At 25.8% G+C, this 27,062-nt stretch overlaps 2 protein-coding genes across 2 annotated transcripts; one reads left to right on the top strand and one right to left on the bottom strand.

Moving 5' to 3' along the window:
- Positions 1-4,590: 4,590 nt before the first annotated feature.
- Positions 4,591-7,762, bottom strand: OCT59_001890 (uncharacterized protein; the record flags this gene model as incomplete). Its single annotated transcript, XM_066144143.1, has 7 exons — positions 4,591-5,997; positions 6,062-6,388; positions 6,460-6,785; positions 6,969-7,025; positions 7,123-7,194; positions 7,278-7,295; positions 7,516-7,762. The coding sequence occupies 7 exons, from the start codon at positions 7,760-7,762 to the stop codon at positions 4,591-4,593; spliced, it is 2,454 nt and encodes an 817-aa protein (XP_065995336.1).
- A 9,824-nt stretch (positions 7,763-17,586) lies between these two features.
- On the top strand, positions 17,587-18,986 carry OCT59_001889 (uncharacterized protein). Its single transcript, XM_025320822.2, has 2 exons — positions 17,587-18,118; positions 18,202-18,986. The coding sequence occupies exons 1-2, from the start codon at positions 17,725-17,727 to the stop codon at positions 18,258-18,260; spliced, it is 453 nt and encodes a 150-aa protein (XP_025170385.1). The 5' UTR covers positions 17,587-17,724; the 3' UTR covers positions 18,261-18,986.
- Positions 18,987-27,062: the final 8,076 nt, after the last annotated feature.

Here is a 27,062-nt window from a genome sequence, read left to right as displayed (position 1 = left end):
GTGATACCTTTCATAAATCTTTACGTCATTTACTAGAACCTATTATTTTATTAAAAGATGGTATAGACCTTTTTATAAATAATGAAAATACCTGGTTTTATCCTAGAGTTTCAACTATTATTGCAGATTGGCCGGAGGCCGCAAGTTTTTGTTTAGTTTATAAATCCTCCAATTCAAACCTTCCATGTCACTCCTGTTTAGTTAAAAGGGAAAATCTTGCAAATATAGACTTATCGGTTAACGATGTAATACTAAGAACTCATGATGAAATGCGTAAACATTTTGAAAATGATACACAAAGATCTGTTTGCATAGAATCTGTACATAATTTTTTTTGGGATTTACCGTAAGTATGCAAAAGTAGAAATAATTATAATAACATATATATCTATTAATTATAAATATTTATATTATCAAGGAATATAAATATCTACTTGGCTACTGTTCCCGACAGAATGCATCATTTAGATTTAGGTTTATTTCGTTATCAAATTATCTTCACGTGCGATATCTTAAAATTGCAACATGTTAATGGTAATAAATTAGTTGAAGAAGTAGATCGCCGTCTAGCAGCAATCCCACGTTTTTCCGCCATTAAAATTTTTTCCAATGGACTGCAGTCAATTGCAAGATTAACTGCTAATGAATATCGAAGTTTGATGAAAGTCATGATATTTGTTATTGATAATTTATATGATGAAAATAACAATGAAGTAGATAATTTTGTAAATAATGATGATCTTACGAAATTGTACGAATATTGGAATGAAATGTATATTTTAAGTAGATATGAAGAATTTAGTGAAAGTGACTTGGAGAAATTTAATGTATGTATTAAAATTTTAGTAAAATTGAAAATTTAAATTAAATAAATTAAATTAACATTTAAGTTTTAGAATGCAATACATAGATGGGCCCGGATGTTTGTCAAGGCTTTTAAATTTGTTTCTCCTTCCAATTTGAAGTTACCTAAATTGCATTCATGGGTTTATCATATTATTGACTCAATACGATCTTATGGCGCAATAAATGGCTATACTACAGAAACTTACGAAAGTCTTCACAAATATTTCGTTAAAATACCCTACCGAATTAGCAATAAAAAAGATGTCAAACCTCAGATTTTACGAACTGTAAGTATTTGAAAATTTTATTTATTGTATATATTTATTATATAACTTAAGATGGAAATTAAATTAATAGATAAAACGTCAAGCAATATCTATTAGAATGTCTCAACATTCAGTGAATCCGGCAAAAACACCTCGCACTTGTAAATTTTCTGCAAGACTCTTTGAATTCTCTTTACAAGATGCAAATACATTTTTTAATGAAAAAAAAGATTCCGTAGACAATAAAATGCAGACTGGTTTTGCTAGATTTATAAGTTGTCTGGATTCGTATCTAGATTTACTTGATGGTTTCACAATTATTGGTGAAACCCGAATAAACATATAAGGATCGGTAACGCTGGAAAATGGTGCCATAATGCGTGCCACAAACAGGTATCATAATAAAGTATGGTTTAGCGACATAGCTATTTCAATGGATTCTGAAGAATCAAATGATTATATATCGGACAAAGGACTTTGTTATGGACAGGTATTTTTCCAATTTATGTAATAATTTATTATAAAAGTATTAATAAATATTTATTATTTATAGGCCTTATTGTTAGCAGAAGTATTAACAGACCCACCGCTAAATCTCGCATTAATTCAATGGTACGATTTTAAATCTAAAAGGAACCCATATTTATATGGATGTCCCACTTAAAATTGATAGAATTATATAACTTTGTAGCTATGAGTCTATACGTGGTGTCGTTCACATAGTACCCCGATTTGATAAACAAAATGAATATTTCGTAAATAAATATATTTTTTAGTCACTTGATATAGGAGTTTTGATTTATTTTAATAAAATTATATCCTTAAAAGAATTTATGGTCACGTTTTCCATATCATAAATAAAATGCAGATTTATTTATTTAATTATTAACAACACGGGCGTGACATAAATAAATCGTGACTGAAATTTGTGTTCAATTTGTGTTGATAATTCTGGTAAAAAATTTGTTAATTTTGGCCAAATTTCGTTAAATTTGTTAAATTTGTGTTGAGTTTGTGTTGAATTTGTGTTGCGTAATTTTTTATTTATCACAAGGGGATGATATTTAGTAATTGCATGTACGACGTACAAGATTTTTTTTATGATTTTTTTTAAGAAATGTACGCAAAATATTTAATCAGAATATAATTGTTTTATTTTTAAATATGATATATTGATGATTTTTTTTAAAATTCAATAGAATGTGCTAATAATAAATTGTTTTATTTTTAAATATAATATATTGATATTTATATTTAAATAACCAAAACATGTACATGATTTTTAATTATTTTTAATTGAAATCAAACTAAGATTTTTTTTTTAAAAAAAAATTAAAATAAATTAAGTGATTTATATCTATATTTAGAATCATGATATTTATATTTAGATAATCCATATCCGCATGAGATTTAATTAATATGTTTAATGATGAAAAGTCTAATAAATTAAATTTTAATTGAAACGAGAAATAAAATCAAACCAAAGAGGTATTGTTCAAAATTTTATTTAAAGTGACATTTTACGACTTTCTTTCAAATTTTTACTCATCCCAAAATCAAATTATAAAAATAAAATCAAATCTAATAATGCCTCGCCAAACACGTCGTCGTTCCTATAACGTCCATTGGAACTGGGCTATGATGGACGAACTTGTCGACATACGCCGCGACAGAAACCGCGCCTACCATAATATTAATGGTAAGAGCCGCCATGATTTTTGGGACTCTGTTGCCAATAGGTTCATATGACTAATATCTATAATTTTCTTTAAGAAAGAATTTAAATTCAAATTAACCAATCCATTTAATTGAATCAGAATAAATAGAATATTTCGAACGAGGGTTTCCGGGCAACAGTGCAGCCAAAAGTGGAGGAACCTCGTCAGGGATTACCATGTAAGTAAATAAATAAAATTACATTCATTTAAATTAAATGTATTTACCGAATATTCAAACTGATTTTGATATTTAGAACTATGTCCTTTATCGTAATGGTACCCCTGATCAGCCTGGGCGGCGGCTGTGGACGCGTACCGGCCAAAGATATTATCGCGAATTTAGAACGAGATTTTGGGAGAGGCCGGGTAATTATACTATAATAAAATTTTATAATTAATATTACATTCTATTTTACGTTCACATTTTAAATTTGATAAATTTGATTAATTTTAGATACGCGTGATGATCGTAGGAGAAGGAGAAACTTACCTACGTATCGTAGAAGATAATTATTTTTATTTTTTTATTTATTAAGTGAGTAAGTAGGCCCAGTCTGTACCAAATATCGGCTGGAGACTCACGTTTTTTTTGCTGTGACGATACTGACGTCCACGCCGTACAGCCTGGGTACTATTTTATAAAATAGTAGCGAACAAGTATCAAATGTATATTTTTTTATTAAGTTATAATAAAAATTAGAATTTACTTTAATTTTTAACATAAAAATTGTAAATAATAAAAAATTCGTAAATAAAAATAAATTTGCTTTCCCAAACTTAAAAAAAAAGGTGTTTATATAAAAGAAAAGGTGTTTATATTATTTTTGATTATTCAATAGTATCACATGCCCCTTGTATACGTTCTACTGCATACGCAGTTTACAATCTCGTAAATTTTCGAAACGGAATATTACGCAGGTTTACAGTCTCGTAAATTTTCGAAATATTTCAACCGTAATATTATGCAGGTTTACAGTTTTGTAAATTTTCGAAATATTTTAACCGTAATATTACGCAGGTTTACAGTTTCGTAAATTTTCGAAATATTTCAACCGTAATATTACGCAGGTTTACAGTCTCGTAAATTTTCGAAATATTTCAACCGTAATATTACGCAGGTTTACAGTTTCGTAAATTTTCGAAATATTTCAACCGTAATATTACGCAGGTTTACAGTTTCGTAAATTTTCGAAATATTTCAACCGTAATATTACGCAGGTTTACAGTTTCGTAAATTTGCAGAATATTTTGACCGTAATATTGCGTAAATCTTACGATATTGTAAACTTACGTAATATTTTAACCGTAATATCACATAAATCTTACGAAATTGTAAACTTACGTAATATTTTGAAATTTTTCGAAATATTATGCCATAAACTTTCATAAACTTACAAAATCGTAAACTTACGCAATTTTTCGCGCTATAAAATTTCCTGATGATATATATACAAAACAGCATTATATTAGTTATATTACACTACTGATATGTAAATCAACTTCCTGAAAGAGTGGTATAATAATAGATCTGGAATCTATCCATATTGATCATTTGTTAAATTTCTATTTTGACCATACAACACAATAAAGTGAACACGGTATGTACCGATATGGGTGGATCAACTTTATTAACACGAAATTGTAAAAGAAAAAAGAATATTTGATGCGATATACAAATGAAAAAAAGCCTAAAAACGAACATATATCTATTATCTACATAATGCAGTAATTATAAGAAAAGTTTTTGAGCTTTAAAAGAATTAACTCCTCAGGTTTTTTTGATTCTTATGTTGATAACAATAATTACCAAATTTTACTGTACGTCTACAACGATTATTAGTGGTAGTGATCCCTTTGCATCTCTTGAGTGAATTTTTACAAACTGTTGAAGTAGCACTATCATCATCACTTTTATTCTTTGAGAAATTACTTACTGTATCTCTCTGCATCTGAAAAGACTCTGATTTAGCTGTTAAAGAAATTTTCCAGTTGGAAGATATTGAAGATCCTTTTTCTATACGTTGTAATACATGAGCAGAGATAAAAGCATGTTTTTTGTGAAATGCTATGGCAACCTCAACTATTGTCTTAACATGACTTGGAGTATTTGCTCGGTAGTTCTTTTCATCAATTTGATTTAATCCTTTCTCAGCACAACTTTCCATCATATCACAATCTTCTGATAAAGCAACTTTAAACTCAAAAGTGATGTTGGTATTATACTCTTTATTAGTAGAAATAATGCGAATATCAGCACGATCTAATCCAACTTCACGATTAGATACAACTTGGTAGTCATCACCATGATACATTGCAAGTGACCCAAGAACAAATGCATGGTACCAGCCCTCATGCAACTTAGTTCTTGTAGTATCACCGATGTCATGGTAGGATACCATATCCATATATATTGCAGGGAATTCTTTACAAAATGTCTTTATATCCTTTTTGAATAATAAATTATATATATTTTTATTCATCTTTACTTGATCTGTACCTATTATTTCATAAATCCACTCTCTCCATTGTTCAGCAACTTCTCTGTTTGGAATCATAAGTTTAATTTTGGTATTCTTCCAAAATTCAACAACTTCTCCTTTAAGTCTAGCATTGGCACCATCCATTTTTGCAGTCAGGTATCCACTATAGTAAAGCAAAGTAAAAACTGCATCTATTTCTAGTTCTTTCTTTTTAAAAATATCATATTGGAGACATGACATGAGTTTCACTTTAACAAATAATTTATCATTTTGTGATGAATAAAAAGAGTAGAAAAGTTTCTGAATCTTTTCTTTAATACTTTGGTCACACTTTTTCAGATATCCTACAAGTGTTTTTTCTGAACCACTGTTGATCCAGTAATTTGTAATAACACCATTTTTTAGAAATGATATCATTGAATATGGGTTATAGATATTTGTTCCTATACTTGTTTGATATCCATTGTAATAAGAACTTAGATCACTGAGATTAATATTTTTCAATATACTTTTTCTAATTAGGGCTTCAATTTCTTTTTGGGTAAATCCAAAGGAGTCTGAAAAATAAGCACGTTTATGTATAGATGGTAATATATGTATTGGAAAATGTTCCACATTATTGAGTCCAGACAAAAAGCTTATTGGAAGAAGCCCAACAAATAGAATTTTATGCACATATTCATTATCCTACATTAAAGAAAGTATTTAGCCATTAAATTTAATCTTATATCTAACAGTAAAAATTTTTTACCTTTGCTACACTTGAGTACATGGATTGGAATAGAAAGTTAACATCATCATAATTTATTTTTTCTGTATTTTTCATTGGCCAGTCATATTCATCAATGAGAATAATAGAACGTTTATTAAAATATATATAAAGATATTCTGCTAGAGAAGAAAGTGCATCAGTTAAATATGACTGATCAGTTGTTCCATTAAGGATCTTTTTAAAAAATTTTTCATTAGTATTTGAAAGTTTTTTATCATCAAGAATATAACGATGCTTTTCATAAAGTTTTACCATTTTTTGTTTAAGAGAATTTAGCATTAATTGCCAACTCTTAATATTAAGATCCTAGTAAAATAAGTTTTATTATTAAAGTTGTCTGTAAAAAAAAATTGCATCAAGCATTTAAGTTTACTTACCTTAAAACTAATGTAAATAACAGGCCAATTGCCAAAGTTTAATTTAATGAACCAATTGAATTCAGAAATTCTGAGATCTTTAAATAAACTAAGTCTTTGTATTTTTTCTTCTTCGGTAAATGTTGGTGTAAGAAAGGTATAGAGCATTGAAAGGTTTGTAGATTTACCAAATTGATGAGGACGTGTAATCAGATTGGCCTGTTCACCATAAATCATGAACTCCATAATAAAAAGTGATTTATCTACAAATATGCCTGATGTAATAAATTTGGCAAAATCTGATACATCTGGAATATAATTTCCATTAATAACTATGTTTGGATTATCTTTTATAATAGAAAAAGTGTCAATAGTAATCAATTTTTTAAATATATTAATATTATATTAATGTCAAAATTACTCACCATGAAATAATGCTTTATTAGTTTCTTTTTATTTATTGTACAATATATGTATATATATATTAGCAAATAATAGTTATTAAATAATAAATGTTTTGAAAACCTCACCTTTTGCTTGTTTTAACCACTTCATTGGTTTTTCTTCATCATCATTTTCTTCAAAATCTGAAAAGTAAAATATAATTAGATTAACATTATACTTAATATAGAAAATAAGTACTTTAAATTTAATTGGACAAAAGACAAAACTGTTTACAGATACCTTTAATCAATTTTAAGCATTTTTTTGGTGGTCCACTATCTATCAAGAAAGGTAAATGCAAAATATTTGAAACTATCAATATGATACAGAAAAAAGTAAAATATCAGATATACAACATTCATTGTATTGACAAAAACTTATTATGATTTACTTACCAATATCAGCAGATTGCTCTACAATAATACGAATGTATTTTTTGAGTAGATTTGATGATAAGAATCAGGAAAGAAAAGTATAAGAATTCAAAAATAATTAAGTATTTAGTATTATATGTATTATAATAAACAGTTGAATTATAAGAACAAATAATAAATACTATGAAATAATTAACTAGAAAAATGTCTGTATAAATAACATATAAGATATACAAATAAACTATTTTATAGAACTTACTTTGATTATTTAAATTATTAATCAAGTTAATAAGCTTAACCCTTGGTCCTATTTGAATTTTATATTCTTTAAGCTTTTTTTCATTTAACATAAGAAAGCTATCACCATTAATCCCTTGATCATGAAAAATTTGAATTTCATTTTCATTAAAGTCTATTTTTTTTCTAATTAAAAAAGTAATCAAAGCCTCTGTATCAAATTCTTTTACAACTTTATATGAAATATTAGTAGTAATAATACTAGACATTTTGATTTGAAAAAAATATAATGCAGTCAATGTTATATAGTTCAGAAAAAGAAAAAATTTGCAGTTATTTACTATATATATATAAGAAATTTACAGTTGTACAAATCAGTTGTAGATGAATTAATAAATAGATTTAATGAGTCATTTTAATAAATTATATATACTGTATATATTATAATTATGTAAGTTTTTAAATAATAAATAAAAAATTATATTTTATATGCAGTATTATAATAATAATTATTATTATTAATATAATAAATTTTACAATAAAAAATAAATTTTGCAATAAAAAAAATTTTTTTTGTAATGAAAAAAAAGTTAAATTAATTAGGATTTAAAATGAAATATAAGATATAGGATATGAGATTGGAATTTAGAATTGAAATGGAATTTAGAATAAAATGGGATTTAAAATTGGAATGAGATGGAATTTATTTGAATAGTAAATATAGTTATAATTATATAATTATTTGATTATCTGTCAAAATTTAATTCTCTATAGTGCATTATACACTTTTCATCATCTTGATCATTGTAATTGTCATTATTATTTAATAATAAACTTGCTGACAAATCAACAAAATTGTAACTTTTAATTCATTATTATTTACTTCTTTTAAATCTACAACTTCAGTTCTTCAATTAAAAGCAAAATCAACTTCATTATTTTTATCAAATAAATCAGTTCCATTATTTATTGATAATGAAATTTGATTAGAGTTTCATCAATCTCTTCTGAAGTTATATTACTATCTAAAAATTTTAACTCTGATCTTGGTACATCATTTGCTAGAAACCATCTTTATGAGGCATGATTTCATGCATTCTTAATGCAAGTTTTCTAATAGGATCATCTCCTTTTTTTAATTCTAAAGAAGTCCACTAATTTGTAAGAATACTGGATTATTGGTACCTTCTACAAATGGGGTCATCAAAAGGTTCATTATAAGCCAAATTGTGTAAGTAAAAGATTAGAACTATCTTTTCCTCCACCACAATGATTTTCCAAATATTAATAGCTTCCTTAGAAATAATATTTTAAAAATATTTCGTTGAAAACAAAATGCTAAAAAATTTTACATTTATTAATTAAAAAATATATCATAAACTTTTGAATTATTAATATAATATTCTTCTTACCTTGATATTTAGGATGGAAAAAAAATGCTAACATATAAGTATTAATATTAAATTCTTTCCATCTTTTATTAAAAATAGCAGTACATTTTTGTTTAAAATCATTATTTGAACAGAAGGAATTTTTGATATTGCCTGTGCGCCATTTTAAGTAATTCTAGGAAACAATCAGCTAATGTTATAGTAGTATTCAAAAAAAAGAAAAAGTAACTCCTGAAAAAGCGGAACAACTTATCAAGTCACTAACTGATCATTTAAAACAATTCAAGATAGAAATCCAGCAAGAAATTGATCAATATTCAGAAGATATTGAAAAAAATTTTTGGGGAAGAAAATAGCAATTTACAAGATGAAGTTAAAAGACTGATAGAGGAACTAGAAAATAAGAGCGAAAAAACTCAAACTGAAGTCCCTCCTAAATAATAATTTGTATGAATGATAAATTAAAAGTTGGAATAAACAAGTCAATCCAAATCCTATCCCAATAAAAAGGGCCAAAGGGAGTCCAAAAACTCCCTTATCTAACAATTACTTAAAATAATTATTATAATTTATAAATTAACCTCTAGTTAGAAGTTCAAGCGTTCTAGCATCTTTCAATTTTTCGTTTCTAAGGTGGTGAACATAAGCTAACGAAAGCGTCAAGCCAATAGAATGACTGGACTGACGAACATATTATATAGTAAAAAAAAATCCAGTTATGGGTTAAACAAAAACTATCATCAAATAAAACAATACATTTTTAAAGTTATATTTGAATTCCTTGCAGCAACTATCCTTAATAATGTGAAGCAAAAACTTGGTAAATTAAAAAAAAATAAATAAAAAGTTGAATAAAAAATAAATAATTGATCGTGTCGCGTATTTAATAAATGACCAATTTCTGATCTACATCGTTTCGAAACGTGTCTTTGCGCTTAAAAAATATATATATTTATTATATATACACTAAATTATAGTTGATAGACAAAAGAAAACCAATACAATCAGAGTAACACTGGATGCGTAAAATGAATTTCTTTTGCACAAATAAGAACTCTTCGTTAATTCTTAATTTCTCTTGATTCCTTTATAATAGAAATTTTGGCCTCTTTTAATTTATCGCGTGGGAATTATTAAGTTAGTTAAATCGTACAAAGCGTAAATAGAAAATCATTCAATAACAAAAAAAAAGTCGGTAAAAAAGGGATAATCGGAAATGCCGTAAAAAAAAGGAATAGGAAACCCCAATTTAATCCCAATGAATAAATATGTATGTAAGAAATTATTATCGTTTTATCGTATAGTAATAATGCCCTTACAAGTTTACGTTTATGTACGTTGCTATCTGTAATATCCAAAAAATTAGATTTTACTGATACCAATAAAAATCGTTTATTTCCGTTTTCAATATTTTAAATGCGCGTAGTACTATCACGTGTGTACCTTTTTTTTGCACCGATGTATTTTTTTGTCAATTACTCCACCGGTATAAAAAAAAGTATAAAAAAGTATCACATCATACACAATGAGTTATTTCATGAATATCTAATAAAAACTCCATATACACATACACGATGCTCGGGGGCCGAGGCTAGTGATGCAATCCGTCTTTCTGCTACTCGCGGATATCCGTCATCCGTCAGTGCAGTGACGGAAATCCGTTTTTTATTAAATCCACTGTCGGATATCCTCAAATATATGGCGTGCCATAATACAGATATCTTCGGATACACGGATAAACGGATAAAAGAATACGGATAGGCGGATGACGGATATCCGCGGATTGAAACACCCGAAGCATCGGAGTTACTCATTGATATCTATGGAATAACAAGTATTAATTTAACTTTAAACAAATATATTCCAAGAAAAATTTCTTTTCTCACATTATTGTTTCCAATTTAGTTTTAGCGAGAAAGGTAAATATAAGTGTTCTACTATCTAATGGTTGACAAGTATATTTTTTTGTCTATGAATCTGATAATTGAAAGATTCAACCGATCGGGATTCGGTCTAACCAGTAAAAAAATTAGCCAAATTTCCAAAATTCGACTACGGTAAAAAGTGAATGATTATTATTTGTTTTGAAAACAAATAAACTTTATTTAATTTTTTTTAATGCTCTTTTTAAAAAACCGGTTACCATTCTTCTTTACCGTCTAAAAGTATCCCTTTTTGAACGTACCCCCATTTTATAAGACCCAGGTTTATTATTCATAGTTACTGTATAATATATCCCCCCCTAATTCTGGCAAATCAGTGTTTGATTCTGGCCAAACTTACATATACCCTCTCTTATAATATATTCAGTATTTAACGAAATACTCCCGGGTATTATTCATCAATAATTTTTGTATAAGACCCGGGTATTTTATAATGCTAGACGGTATTTTCTTTTAATTTAATTCGTTCAAATTTTAAAAATTTGTAAGTCTTATGATCGTTTCATACTACTCATTATTTCTACGAAGTAGTTTATATAAATAATTATAATTGCTTCATATTTTGTCATTCAACTTATGGACCAGCAATATACCGTATAACGGGAACCATAGTACCCTGGGTATAATACAGATTTCAGATTAGTAAATAATGTATAAAACTTATATAATATTTGGGTATTATTATGAGTAATGCCTAGTATTTATTAAATTTATTTTAAATAATAAAATCGGTACTGTGGCCCGCAAAATACGGTAAATTTATATTGTCTTAAGAATGGCAAGTGGTATTAAAGTTTTTACTTTGATTATACATATTTAAGATCGATTGCAAATACCAACTTTATGGTCATATATTAGGAAATGGATATCGCTGCAAAAAGAAAAAATATTATTTTAAAATTTATAAAATATGCGCTATGAAACACGATGGTTTAAAACAAAATTGTTTGTTTTTTTTTTTTGAAATTTCAAATTTGAAATTTAGATTTAGTAATTTATAGTTTCGATCTCATATGGGATATGGGATAACCAAGAACTATGTGCGAATAAATTTTTTCACTCTTTAAAAGTAAATACTTGTTATTCCATTGATATTAGTAAATAAGTATTACAGTATATAATGTATCTCTTCACTTCGCTCTGAACAATAGATGACACGCGATCATCAATAAAAACAGTTTAGACGCGTCTTTGTCGCATTTCTAATGGTATCTTTTATAGTATACACTAAATTCAGACGCATCTATTATAATTTTATTCATGGTTCAATTGGTTCATGGCCATACAGTAACATTTGTATGTAATTTGACTAAATTGATAGATTTTCAGATCTCATAACCTTAAATTTTACAAAACAAATCTTTTGCAAAGTATTTTATGTGTTCAGTGTTCAAATTCTTATATTGATAATATGAGAGACTTGTATGGAGTATGGACTTTATATCGATAAGGCATTGACATAATGAGGTCTCATGTCATATTCTTTTCATTGATTCAATCACTATCACTGGCCATATACTAAAGGATTTGATTGAAGCAATGGAAGGGATGGTTGACATCTCCTTGACTTTAAGATACTGATCAGAGCTGTGAATTACGAAGAAAAAGTGAATAAACTTCAAGTACTCAGGATAGACACTCCAGATTAAGGTTCAAGCTGCTGTAAGATAATGCCATGCTGGTGTAAGTATTTTTTTCGTAAGGTTTGATTAAAACGTCGAGCATGACTTTTTTTAACCAAACAATAAAAAAAAATCATATAAGGAGCAGTATCTCAATATATGCCATACATATTTCGTATTTTATCTTTATGACTTTCCTAATTCTTCATACAATTCATCGTGAAGAGCAACTTGGGTAACCGAGATAACCATGATGAGCTGATAGGAGAAAGGTAATTAAATATTTTAATTCAATATCTTTATTAAGTAATCAATTATGTTAAATAAGACGAACATTAGATTATTTATAGCAAGAACAGAACTGTGTACTGAGATTTACATGCATTATACCAAATGTTACAAAATTCAGGAAATTACTCCCTAAATACGCTGCAGACATAAAGAGATAAGTTATTGTCCGTTAAAAATTTGGGAAACGATGTAATGATTTGCGGAAAGATGTACATTATGACTGAAGTTTATCTACGCTTATCTGCGAATGTATACTATATATCGCAGTACCCCTTATTACGTGGGATGTTTAAAACTTGCATTATATGACAATAATCAGGAATTATTACTTGTAATGCGTGGGATAATTTATTGTAAACTGATAAAAGGATAAAAGAGATAAGGAGTATTATACATATAGTACATACATAAATGGGGGGGCTGCAATATGTCATAATAAATTAACGAAAAATGATAACCATTCATCTTTTTTTCTTTTTTAGGAAATTCTCAAAAAAAATATGTTGTCCGACGAGACGCGAATCTTTTTTTAAACTTTGGATGAATAGGATGAATTATATAGTACATAAATATGATGTGGATGAATATACATAAATATGATGTGAATGAATATACATAAATATGATGTAAAAGATAATTCTAATAACCAATACAATCAAACTTCTGGATAACGATTTTTTTTTTGGGGGGATCTATATGAAAATCTTTGATAAAATATCGTTATAATCAAAAATTATACTTTATATTTATTTATATGTTTCTCTCATATACTCATAACGAGAAGTAAAATTTTTTCATTATATCGAGCTTTTTAATATATGCAAGTATATCATTATATCGAGTTTTAATATATACTGGTATATCATTATATCGAGTTTTTAATATATTGGTATATCATTATATTAAGTATTAAGTTTTTAATATACGTCGGTATATCGAATATCGGTGTATCGAATATCAGTGTGTGTATCAAATATCGGTATCAAGTATATCAAAAAAATATTAAATGCCTTTAAGATTATTTTGTATGCTGCGTCATATAAATGCGTGGTTACTTTTCATAGCATATAACCCCTAAGGAACTACCCAAATGGTATACCACTCAAATCTCCTTATTCTTTATAGTGCTACCCATGCTTAGGTGAAACCAAAACTTTTCCTACACGTTCGAAGTAGTTCGAGAAAAATCCGAAACCATCCGGAATCGTCAAAAATCGGATGAAACTTGATATCACCTGAAACATTATTTGGATGTAAATAATTATATATTATAAAATTTATGAATTGAAATAGATGAAAAAGATAATCCGGTCAGTTTATAGTGTTTTATAGTAAAAGTATTTTGAATATTGTGAGAATAATTTTTACACACATTGTCTTTAGGACACAAAGTCGGTCATTCCCGATTTAATAAAAAATTTTCCGAACTAAGTAATTAAAAACCAAATAACTAAATTCCCACCCCGCTAGTAAAACATGACACACAGTACACAATGTAATCTCATTACATCATGATCCATGTTTGACAACCTAAAAACAACGGTATGATTTACGCCTAAAATAAGGCGTTATGTCAAAAAAAAAAATTTAAATATGTTAAAAAACAACATTGTAATTTTATAAAAATTGTAAAACCATTATTATTGTAAAACTATTATTATTGTACTGTACTAAAAAAGAATTATAGAATTTTCGAATAAGGGAATTTTTTTTTTTTTCTTTAATCTTTTTTTTTTTTAATCTTTTTTTTTTTTAAAAAAAAAAAAAAGAGCGCGTATCTATCATATGAACACTTTTTATTAAAAAAAGGAATAATTAAAAAAAAAATTTTTTTTTTTTTTAAACTAAATTTAATAAATTTAACAAATTTATTTTGTTATTTTTTGATTATATGAGAATTTACGCGTAGATTTTCTTTCTTTTTTTTTCACATTAAAAATAATAATAAAATAATTTAATTAAAAATTATTGCTTAATCTGTTAACAATAACTAAACATACTGTATAAAGGTTATTACATAAAGGTATTACATAACATAAATTATATAAATAGTATACATACAGTAACAACAACAATATATATTAAAGAAAAGAAAAAAAAAATTTTTTAAAAAACATTCGATAGTTTCGATTCGAAATTTTTTTTTTTTTTGGGGGAGAAACTAGACCAAAAAAAAATTTAATTAATTCCAAACTTGGTAATAATCAATTGTTACAATGTCGTATATTGATGTCAAAATGTGTTACGTTTCTTTTGAAAAACAACATCGCATGATAACTTTAAATTTATGTAAATTTTTTTTTTTTTAAAAAAAAGGGGGGAGAGAGAGAGATAAAAAGGGAGGAATGGTTTTTCTCTTAGTACAAGTAGATTATAATCGTTATAATCGGCAAAATATTTATCTTTTGTATCATGTTGGAAGATTTTTTTTAAAAAAATTAGCCCTTTTTTTTTTTGAAAAAAAAATACAATAATTCAAATACTAAATTGTCATAAAAAATTTATTTTTTATATTTATTTTTATATTTTATTTTTTTATTTGTTTCAGAGGTATGTAAAAAAGTGTTAGATTATGATTTGAAACAGAAAAAAAAAATAAATAAATGATCATCATTCAAATCTAAATTCTTAAAAAACACACGTACGTAATATGGACTAGCCAAAGGTACAATAGCATTTCTCCGCGTATGGTGGTATATCTTCGTAATGCATCATATATTGTCGTGCAAAAGAAGCGCGTGTTTAAAGATAAGTTAGATATAGTGTAACACTGAATTACAAAAAGTATCTAAAAATGGAATAAGGAGCCACAGTGTCAAATGTAGATCCTATTATGGGAGAACAAACCAACAAACGGAGCATCTAGTGTAGTAAATTATTAAAATTTAATTAAAATTATAATTAATCATCCAATCAAATCTTTTGACGAGTAAAAGAACCTTTTAATCAAGTAAAACATGTATTAAATGATTTCTTTGCATTTAATAAGGGGACATACTAAATTACCCGGTTTTTTTAATATTTTAGGAATTTAAGAAGTAAATTATTTCCAAAAATTATATAATTCATGACACGCAACATCTTTTGAAAATCTCATGGTAATTTTACTTTTTGTATAATGTATATTAATGTATGATTTTTTTTTTTCATGATTTTCATTGATATCAATGATTGTGGTGATTTTGAGGGGATTTAAGTTTAGTCAGTTTCTAAATTTAGACAAGATTTAATGTAACATCTGTAACATGATGACGAATAAAGGTAACACATGCTCATTACTGCGAAGATTATTTAGAAGTTGGTTCATTTGTTCAATAGTTCATATGATTATATGATTGCCTTTGGCTTAATTAACCAATTGAAGAAAATAAAATGCAATTGCATAAGAAACGCACAAAAAAAAAAATTTTTTTTTAAAAAAAAATAATACAAACTATTGTTTTCATTTAGTATCGTTTTTTATAATAATAATTCAATACATTTTAATATATGTATGTATATGTACTACAATAACTTATAAGGATATATAAAAGAAATTATTTAAGTAAACAAACCTGTAAGCCTCATTTATTTTCAAGCTTCAATAAAGTTAACCTTTTTACAAATAAGTTTAGGGAAAGAAGAAGAATTGTTTTTAGAGAAATATGAATTTTATTTGGGCTAAGTAACTTTTGGCTAATTTTAGAATTTCTTCGGAATTCTTCATTGGATTTCGGAATTTGATAATCATCAAAAAAAATTACTACAATGAGGACGGAACTTACTACTTGATTCGATTCGGGTTTTGACGATGGCACCATTTCAAACGACGTACTCTATCTTTTCATATTTGGTAGGTATGATGAAAAGATATGATCTTGATAACAAAAAAAATTTTTTTTTTAGGGACTACCGAAATTTGTGTATGAAAAGGGTTCCAGATTATTACAAAGTGAATGTAAGTGAAACATTTCATGAAAAAGGAGAAATGTAAAGGAAATAAAATAATAGTATTCAAATGGGAAAATTTTAAATGAAAAAAAAAAAAATGTTACTACAAAAAAAAAAATATTTTTTTTTTCTTGCATTTGTTTTTAACACAATCATCATTTATTAATTGATATAATTGGCTAAATTGTCAGCCTGTGTTTAAATTTTAAAAAAACGGATGCGAAATATCATAACTATATAAATATTAAATGATTGAACAATATAAACAATATAAATATAGATAGAATGTAGGAGAAAAAAATTCACCTTCCATGTTTTTCCATGTTTTTTTTCAAGAAGTTTTTTTTTTTAATAAAAAAAAAAATATATATAATATAAGGATCTGACACTTTAATTAAAATTATATTATATAAAAATCTTTTTAAAAAAAAATCTTCAAGGAAAAGATTCTCAATAACCCCTAAAAAGGCATCATATATCAATATATCATATCATATATAAAAAAAAAAATTTTTTTTTGATTTATATCAACGCTTTCTATAAATTATAAAAAGAGCCCATTTTGATATTTCCAGTTACAAATTTTTTTCAACTGAAAAAAAAAATAAATAAATAAAATATAAATTCTTTATTATGACAATACCGGTTTTTTAAACAAACAATAATATCTAGTATATATTTTTACTATTTTTAACGAAAATTCAATAAACCAATCAAAATCATATCTGCTGATAATTTTTATTTACGTATAATTACGACTTTGTCTTCATGAATTATTGTCAGCCTTTATAGTAAACAATATTATATAATTATATTACTATATTATTATCTTTTTATATATTTATATATATATATATTTTATATAATAAAAATAAATATATATATAAATACTCCTCCCGATCGGAAAAAAAAAATAATATTTTCAAATCGCAAAAAAAATTCTCGAAAAATAATAAATCATATATACAGTATATATATATATATATATTATATTCTATATATATATATCTTCACACACATTTTGATAAAACTTCTTTAGTCAAAAGAGATTATAATGACATCAATAACACATCAACAATCCACATTTCATTATATTGAACTTACAACATCAACATCAACATCTTCATCTTCATCATCTCTTCTTTCCTCAACTTCTTCAGATAATGAGAAAAGTCCGATTTGTAAAGTAACAAACTCTCCTTGTCTAGAAAATTTTTCATCAGAAAAACAACAAAGAAAAAGAAAGAGAAAGGCTCGTAACACAACATATTTACCTTCATTAAAATTACCGGATTTTCCCGTTAAAACTCAATGTCCAAATTGTAATAAATATGTTGTTACTCATATAAATTATAAAAACGGTACCTTTGTTTACGTTTTTGCCATGGGCTTATTTACTTTTACCGTTGTATTATTTTGGGTCCCATTTTTTATGGATTGTTGTAAAGGTTAGTAAAAATCATTGAAAAAGGTCTTTGTTTGTATTTATTTGATCGTTTTTTTTATTAAAAAAAATTCTTTTTTATTTTAGATGTGACACATTCTTGTCCAAATTGCAAAAGTACCCTTGGAACAAGGAGAAGAATCTGATTTTATATTTTCCTTTTTACTTAATTTAATACCAATCAATATCAAAGTATTATTTACAAATTAATCACTAATACATAATAATCTCGAATTTTATATTATATTACCATAATTATCCGATTTTTTTCTTTATCAAAAAAAAAAAACGTGTTAAAAATAACGCGTAGAAAAAAAAAAAATTGTACACAAATCGTACACAATATATTGATTAATTAGTTAAGAAATAGATAACGCACGAAAAAATGACGCAGCATCAATTCAAATTGCATTAAAAATCAAAAAACAATTTAAAACAATTTCATTCCCATTGCAATATGCAATACAACTGCATGTTATCACTTTTTAAGATTTTATTTTTATTTTATTTATTTATTTTTTCTAAGAAAGAAAAGGTATTTTATTAAGTAAGGAAAAATGTATATAAAAATACATACAAAAATTAAGTTATACAAGCGCGCGTTAAAAATTTAACGTGTTTTTAATAATATTATTATTTATTATTTATTATTTATTTATTTATTTATTACTTTTTATATGTTTATAGAAATTTTTATAGATTGTATATTATTATCGTTATAATTATATTAGTTTATTTAATTATTATATTATCCCTTGTAAATTTCCAAAAAAAAAAAAACCTTTTTTTAGTTATATTTCATATATTTAATTATTTTATTACCAAAAAAGAATTCATAATAAAAAATTTTTTAAAACTTGTTTCAAAAATTATACCTTATTTATTATTATATATTATTAGTTAAACAAACAATGAAATTTAAATATTAATGTAAAAAGTAAAAAAGTAAAAAAAGTAAAAATAGTTCGTCGTTCATTCGTTCCCTTTGTATGTATGAAAAACCAGGGAAAAACCTTTATTATATTGTTTCAGCAGTCAAAATAATACAATGGATAAGGAGAATCATTAACTTCCTTTTTAAGTAGGCATTCTTCATATGACGTAAAAACGTAAAAAATCCTATTGTTGAATTATTCAAGTTATTGCTCTTTGGTAATGTTTCCAAAAAAAAATTATGGTTTCATGTTTAGAAACATAAACATACGAGTTTTAAGATAGTATCATGATAATGTTCCGTATGCCAAATTCGGTTTGTTGTTTTTCTAACAAGTTTCAATTATTTCTAATTTTTATCATAATTAATTTCCTAAATCTTTTTTTTTGTTTTTTTGTTTTCAATAAAGAAAATTTATTCGTACGATGACTCTCATATATTGTATTGTAAAAAATCGACTTTTTCACGCTCCTCTTTAAATGTCACATATATTAATTTTGGCCGGCATTACTTAATTTTGCCCAGAGGCTATTGCCTATAGGCGATGAATAAATTTATTTGCCGAAATATAGATATTATATAAATGATAATCTGAATATTATATATAATATTCAGAATTTCAGATATTAATATTTTTAAAAATTTATTATTATTTAGTCAAATTTATTTGCTCATTGGAAATATTTGCTGGCCGAGTACTGAGTAGGGTGCTTTGCCAAGAATGGGTTTATCAGTGATGTAAAATCTAAATTCCATCGATCTCTAAATCCTTATGAGTAAAATTTATTTATTTGAAATTTCAAAAAATTTCAATTTGTAAAATATCACTTCAATTCAATTTTCTTTTTTTTCTATTCTTTAAAAAAGTAAGAAAAAAAAAATCAATTTATAATTTAAGCCAAAAATTATAAAATTTTGGCCAGAATTATTAAAAATCACATGACATATATGTATATTTTGCTATTTTAATAACTAAAAATTAATAATAATTCTGGATTGTTCGTTCTCACTGCTATGACAACTAGTTTTCCATTAGTCAGTTCGTTATAATTAATGAAGGGTGGGTCCGCCTGTTGGATTTTGTACGTTTAGTATAGATCAATAGTGTATATGTCTTTTTTTTTTAAAAAAAAATTCATTGTACCTTCGTATCTCACAAATGTATATATGCCTTTCATAAGAAAATTCTGGATTATTAATTTATTATTTATTTTTGTCTTTTTTTTTTTTCTGTAATTTTCTATATTATATAATTGGTTTAAAATAGTTTGAATTAAAATAAATTTTTTTTTAAAAAAAAAATAATAACATTTAATCAAAAGAGAAAATTAACTAATGAGTAAAATTATATAATTTCAATTATTATTAGCATTCCTTATTAGCTGTTTTAGCTGTTAGTGAATATTTTTTAATAAGTGGACATATTAATTAATATATTAATATATTAATATTTCCACTTGGTTCAGAATAATATATCTTAGAACATTATAATCTATTGATTAATACATTCTAGAACACTATAGTCAATTGATTAATATGTCCCTTTTTTCTTGCTATGAAGTTTATCCTCTGTTGGGTTTCTTCTGTATCCCTTTTATTGCTAAGCGGTTTCCTTTAATAATATAACGTACGAACTGCCGTTAACGCTATCACGTGAATAACTCCTAAACTCGGGCCAGTTCGTACATTAATATCGTACGCCCTCACTGTACGTTAAGGACGCCCTACTTGAAATACAAAAGATCAAAGTCAAAATCGTGTGTAACTATGTAGCAAATTGATCTATTTTTATTTTTTTATTTTTATTTTTAATTCATAAAATGAACCGAGCTACTGTAAAAATTACCGAGTCCTACAGAAAGTAACTCATTAAACTGATAACCAAAAACACGACTGCTAAAAAATAAGAAAGAACAGGGGATAGATGAACCATCGCCTGAAACTAATAGGACCAAGGAAAATAAAGTAACCAGAACCGTGAATTAAAACAAACTATTCTATAAAGTTACAAATAAAAGAAATATTATATATAAAACGAATCTATTCTATCTGACAATAAAAATGTCGAACAATCTCTATATGAGACTAGGAACTAATAATACGTAACAATCGTAACATGATTTATATCACGTGATCCGAAAAAAATTAATTAATCATGAAAATCATTTATTTTGATGGAAAAACCTTCCTTTCCTCGTTCTTTTTCAATTTCTTTGAAACAGAGCAACGCCCCACCTCCAATAACAGTGAAGAATCAGAACATCTCCAAGATCTGGACCTTCTCAGCAATTATGCGTCTTTGTTCAACCTTTGAGACCTTCGTTCTCTGAGTGACTTTTCGCTCAGCTACGCAAGTAAACAAAGTGATTCCTAAACATTTTTTAGTACGTTGTGATTAGAATTTCTCCAAGTAAACTCAATATTTACAGCTTAAATTTATACAGTCAACATTCTGCAAGAGGTGCAAGACTACATTCTCCCAAATGTCAATCGTACTATGCTCGAAAATCTCCACCTAAATAAATGTTAACCCACTTAGTAATAATAATATTGTTAAACAACTGTCTTGAACTCAGAATTAAATGTAGGCTTGGTGGCTCATTTAATATTTCGTACTATCAACTTTGATCAATGACCCATTACAATAAAGTGAGTATTGGTAGAAATATCTTTTGTTTGTGATATACTGGTTTCTAAAGATTGCATTGCATCTAAACTTAGATTACATCCAACGCTCCAATTTTCCGTTGGTGAAACAACGTGAATAAAGAATATTCCGTGCTGGTCATTGACGTCATATATCTTCGTATACCTTCTAATTCGCTTGACAAATTCATATTCAAATGACCTTTTAAATAGGATAAACATATAAATAATGTTAACCCAACCCTATAAAAAATTTTATCCGTTATTTCCTGTAAAAATGAGCCTTTCACAGATCCATTCACGAAAAATGTAAATAATTCGATAAATTCTGTGATATAAGGTTATTAATTCCGGAAATATGAGCTTTTTACGGAAGAAAGATGGAATATAAAAAATGGATCAACTTTTTTTACAGGGCAAGCAATGAATATGGGGAACTTCAAATAGCTGCCGAAATAATTGCTTGTGGTAATGAAAACATACGTAAAAGCTCGTCAACTTCTTGATAAGATGCATATATTTGCGATTCGCATGATTCCTACTTATATTACATTTTACTATACTTCAATCAATAAAAAGTATTGGTATAGATTGTTCACGAAAGCAATCAATTACAATTACAAGATACCTGGGAGATAATAATGATCCGATTAATAGATACGATCTTTCAACCCCAAATGGAAGACACAATGTAATTGTTGCATTTATGTAAATTCATGCATTAATTATAACATAGATGGAAATCACTTATATAATATATAATTTTCTTTTGCTTAAGAAGGCTCTTGGACTCTGAATTTATATTTTGCCTAAGCGATAAGATCATTCTTGACAGTAAGCACATCATGTATTTGGTACAATCTTAGTTATCATTCTACTTTTATAATAAAGTATATATCTATAAATGCAGTTATGCAATTAATAATTATATAAATAATATATTTCATTAATCTTGATATCATCTCGAAACCATTTTTCTTAAGCCTTAAGGGATTCTGTGATCATACCTATTATAGACTTTATCAAAAAAAAAGCTTCTACCCACTGTTCCAAATACATGTCCATTTCCTGATTGTGGAAAGAATATAGGAGAGATTTGCAATCAAGTAGAACTTTGGCCTTATCTAATTTGATAGATGAAAAGTTTCTAATTCTATCAACAATACCAGAAGACCCAATGAAGGGTGTCAGGATGTACTAATTCAACAAACTGAAAGCCATGTAACATGCGCCAAATGTGCCAAAAAAATCATCCTAAATTTGCTGGTTGGCATAGCTAACTTATTCTATAAATATGCTGTTCATTATGATTGTATTGATAATTCTTGCAAGAAGTATCCAACCTGCCTATTAGCAAATTATTTGGAAATTCCACTAGATGGTATACAGAAAAAATGTAGAAGGATTACCAGAGTCTAGAGGTAATAAGTTTGCTAAATCTACTAAAAAATCCTTTAGCAAAAAAGCCAAAAATCTTTGGATAGAGATATATAATTTATTTGTATTGAAAAGGTTTATTCAGGAACTGTCAACTAATAACATTATGGATCTGCCTCTGAAATGAATATAGTTTTAATTGATTTCTTAAGTTGCATAATGAAGTTGTTGATGCTAAAAATGTTAGTATAAGGACAACTTAAAAGCCAATTTTTTGCTATTTCTATTTCAGAAAAAACATTAAAGAATCGATATAATTTTTACCAGAAAATTCATTATCTCAAGTATACAGTTTAAGAATTGATTAATGGTTAATAATAAGGTTAAAGTTTATTAGTAAAAACTTGCTCTAAAAGTAAGAGAAAAGAGTTTAAAAGATTTTGTTTTATTCAGTGAGTTGAATATTAATAGGATCAAATGAATTAAGTTTTTTACAGCAATAATATTTAACTAATATTTCTCAGAATAATATAGATTATATTATATTTTAGCAAAGCTTTCAATTTAATTTTTAAGTTATATAATATTATTATAATTTTAGTAGCAATTTTTAAATTTTTGTAAATATACTTCACATATATACTAACTTAGGAAAAAATATAATACCATGATACCCAAGCTAAGTGGTCCTTACTGTCATGTCTTAGGATCCACTGCTGCCTTAATACCTAATATCCTAATCTACTTTAAACTTGCAAAATAAAAAAATACACATCTTTTCCTTTAAATTCAGTTCAGTTTCTCAAAATATCAGTAATGATATCTATTAAAAGAAAACAAGATATTAGTTAACAGTGTGAATTTTTTATTTAGGATAAAGGAAGGTACATAGCTAATTCTTTATTGAGAACTAACAGACCTTTAACAATAACAAACTTAAGACTAACTTAGGAAAAAAAATAATACCATGATACCCAAGCTAAGTGGTCTTTACTATCATAGTTCTTCAGGATACCACTAATATCCTAAGCTACCCTAAGCTTGCAAAATAAAAAAATACACACCTTTTCCTTTAAATTCAGTTTCTCAAAATAGCAGTAATAATATCTATTAAAGAAAACAAGATATTAGTTAACAGTGTGAATTTTTTATTTAGGATAAAGGAAGGTACATAGCTAATTCTTTATTGAGAATTAACAGACCTTTAACAATAACAAACTTAAGACTAACTTAGAAAAAAAAATGATACCATGATACCCAAGCCCTTTAGGATACCACTAATATCCTAAGTTACCCTAAGCTTGCAAAATAAAAAAATACACACCTTTTCCTTTAAATTCAGTTTTTCAAAATAGCAGTAATAATATCTATTAAAGAAAACAAGATATTAGTTAACAGTGTGAATTTTTTATTTAGGATAAAGGAAGGTACATAGCTAATTCTTTATTGAGAACTAACAGACCTTTAACAACAACAAATTTAAGATTAACTTAGGAAAAAAATGATACATAATCTACAAAGCTAAATGGATAACGTTACTGTCACTGGTCCCTTCCAGAATACCACTAATATCCTAAGTTATTCTAAGCTTGCAAAATAAAAAAATACACACCTTTTCCTTTAAATTCAGTTTTTCAAAATAGCAGTAATAATATTTATTAAAGAAAACAAGATATTAGTTAACAGTGTGAATTTTTTATTTAGGATAAAGGAAGGTACATACGATAATTCTTTATTGAGAACTAACAGACCTTTAACAACAACAAACTTAAGATTAACTTAGGAAAAAAGATGATACCATGATACCCAAACTAAGTGGTCCTTACTGTCATGGTCCTTCAGTGATACCACTAATATCCTAAGCCTACCCCAAGCTTGCAAAATAAAAAAATACACACCTTTTTCATTAAATTCAGTTCAGTTTCTCAGCTTCTTTTAAATATTTAAATGGATAATGAAGTAGTAATGATATCAAGAACAGGTATAAAGATCCTTGTATGATATAATGTATATGAAAAGAATTAAAAAATATTATTGCAAAAATTTTTTGCATTTTGAAAAAAAAATATTTTGGAAAAAATTTACTTTTGCATTTTGGAAAAAAATATTTTGGAATGAAAAGAATTAAAAATGTTATTGCAAAAATTTAATTTTTGCATTTTGAAAAAAAATATTTTGGAAAAAAAAAAAATTACAAAAAAAAATTTTACGAGCTTTAAATAAAAAAAAAATTTGCTCTTACTCATTTTTAATAATTATGAGTCAATGCTGCATTTACATTTAAAAATTACTGTTAGATGATAATCTTTCTATTATTTTTTATTATTATTTAACTCGTAGTTACACTAACATTTTTTATTAATGACTCATAGTTAAATGATAATCTTTATAGTTATACCAATATTTTTTCACAGTTAAATGATAATCTTTCTATTGTTTACTTATAGTTACACAAATATTTTTTATTAATGATTCATAATTTTTCTATTGTTTTTCATTATTATTTATAGTTACACCAATATTTTTTATTAATAACTCGTAGTTAAATGATAATCTTTCTATGTATTTCATTATTACTCATAGTTATACTAATATTTTTTATTATTTTTTTTACATATGATTACTATATGAAATATACAATACTAATAAATTTGTTTTATTGTTTGTAGCAGAGACTTTTCTGTATTTTTTATTACAAAAAAATATCTAATTTATCATAAAAATCAATAAAGTAATGATGCTTTTATACAATTATACCTATAATAAAATGAATTAAATAGTATTTTTATTAATGAAAAATCATTTAAAAGATTCTATAATTTCTAATCTATCAGTATGTTGAAATGTAATTATTTTAGAATCAATATTGTGTGATTAACAATATAAGATTCTATTATTGTTATCATTGTCCAAAAATTATTCTTATAAGATTTTTTTTATAAGATTTTATTTTTTTCAAAAATTCTCTGAAAGTCAAATTATAGAATCTAATAAAAAGAATACAAAGTATTTAAAATATTAATAAAGTTTTATCTATAATTCAGATTAGTATAGCCAAATCTTGATATAGCGAACCCTTGATATAATGAATTTTTCAGACAATTATAATAAATTTCCTCTCGTTATAATGAATTAACCAATCAAATCTCTTAAAATCTTCACTATAACCTTATAGCCAGGGTTGTGGTAGTACACCTGTACTAGCAAAATTCTAGTACGTACTGTACTAGCAAAAATTTTGTACAAAGCATTTCAAGACACCGTACTAATACAATTATTACTTTTTAGGATATAATTTAACCATTTTAGGTAGATATCATGTGATCAATATTGTTTATATTTATAAAATTAACCAATAAAATTTATTAATAGTATGTACTAAAATTGTATTTGTACTAAATTTTCAAGTACAAGTACAGTACTTAGTACTGTACTATACTGTACTAGTACTGTACTAGTACAATTCCTAACCCTGCTTATAGTGAAGTTGAAGTCTGAATCCTAGGGTTTGTTATAACAAGGTTAACTGTATTCTACATGAATTAAACTTTCCTTTACAGATTTAATTTAATTTGAATCTTAAAATAAATTTTAAATCTGAATTCAATCAAATTATTCTAATTGTAATTTGATTTGAATTTAATTTGAATAATTTGAATCTGATTCAATTTAGTGATTTAATTTAATTCAATTTAATTTAATTTGAATTTGATTTGAATAATTTGAATTAATTTAAATTTGAATTTGAATTGATTTGAATTTGATAAATAAAAATTATTGAATCAAATTAAATAAATTCAAATTGATTCAAATTAATTGTAAAATACTATATAAAACTAATATTATTAATGGTCCAGTTCAGTCTAATTTAAAGTTAAAATTAAACCAAACTGATTGATCAAATTAAATTAATAGAATTATTATTACTATTTGCAAAATAGTTGATTTTAATATTGATCATATTACAATAATTTTTTAAGTTACATTGATC

Source organism: Rhizophagus irregularis, chromosome 10 (assembly GCF_026210795.1).
Source record: "Rhizophagus irregularis chromosome 10, complete sequence".
Lineage (NCBI taxonomy): Eukaryota > Fungi > Glomeromycota > Glomeromycetes > Glomerales > Glomeraceae > Rhizophagus > Rhizophagus irregularis.
This window is presented reverse-complemented; position numbering and strand designations above follow the sequence as displayed.

Coding starts and splice junctions, on each gene's coding strand:
- OCT59_001889 (XM_025320822.2), top strand. CDS start 17,725: ATGACATCAATAACACATCAACAATCCACATTTCATTATATTGAACTT. Junction 18,119..18,201: donor TTTTATGGATTGTTGTAAAG/GTTAGTAAAAAT, acceptor TTTTTATTTTAG/ATGTGACACATTCTTGTCCA.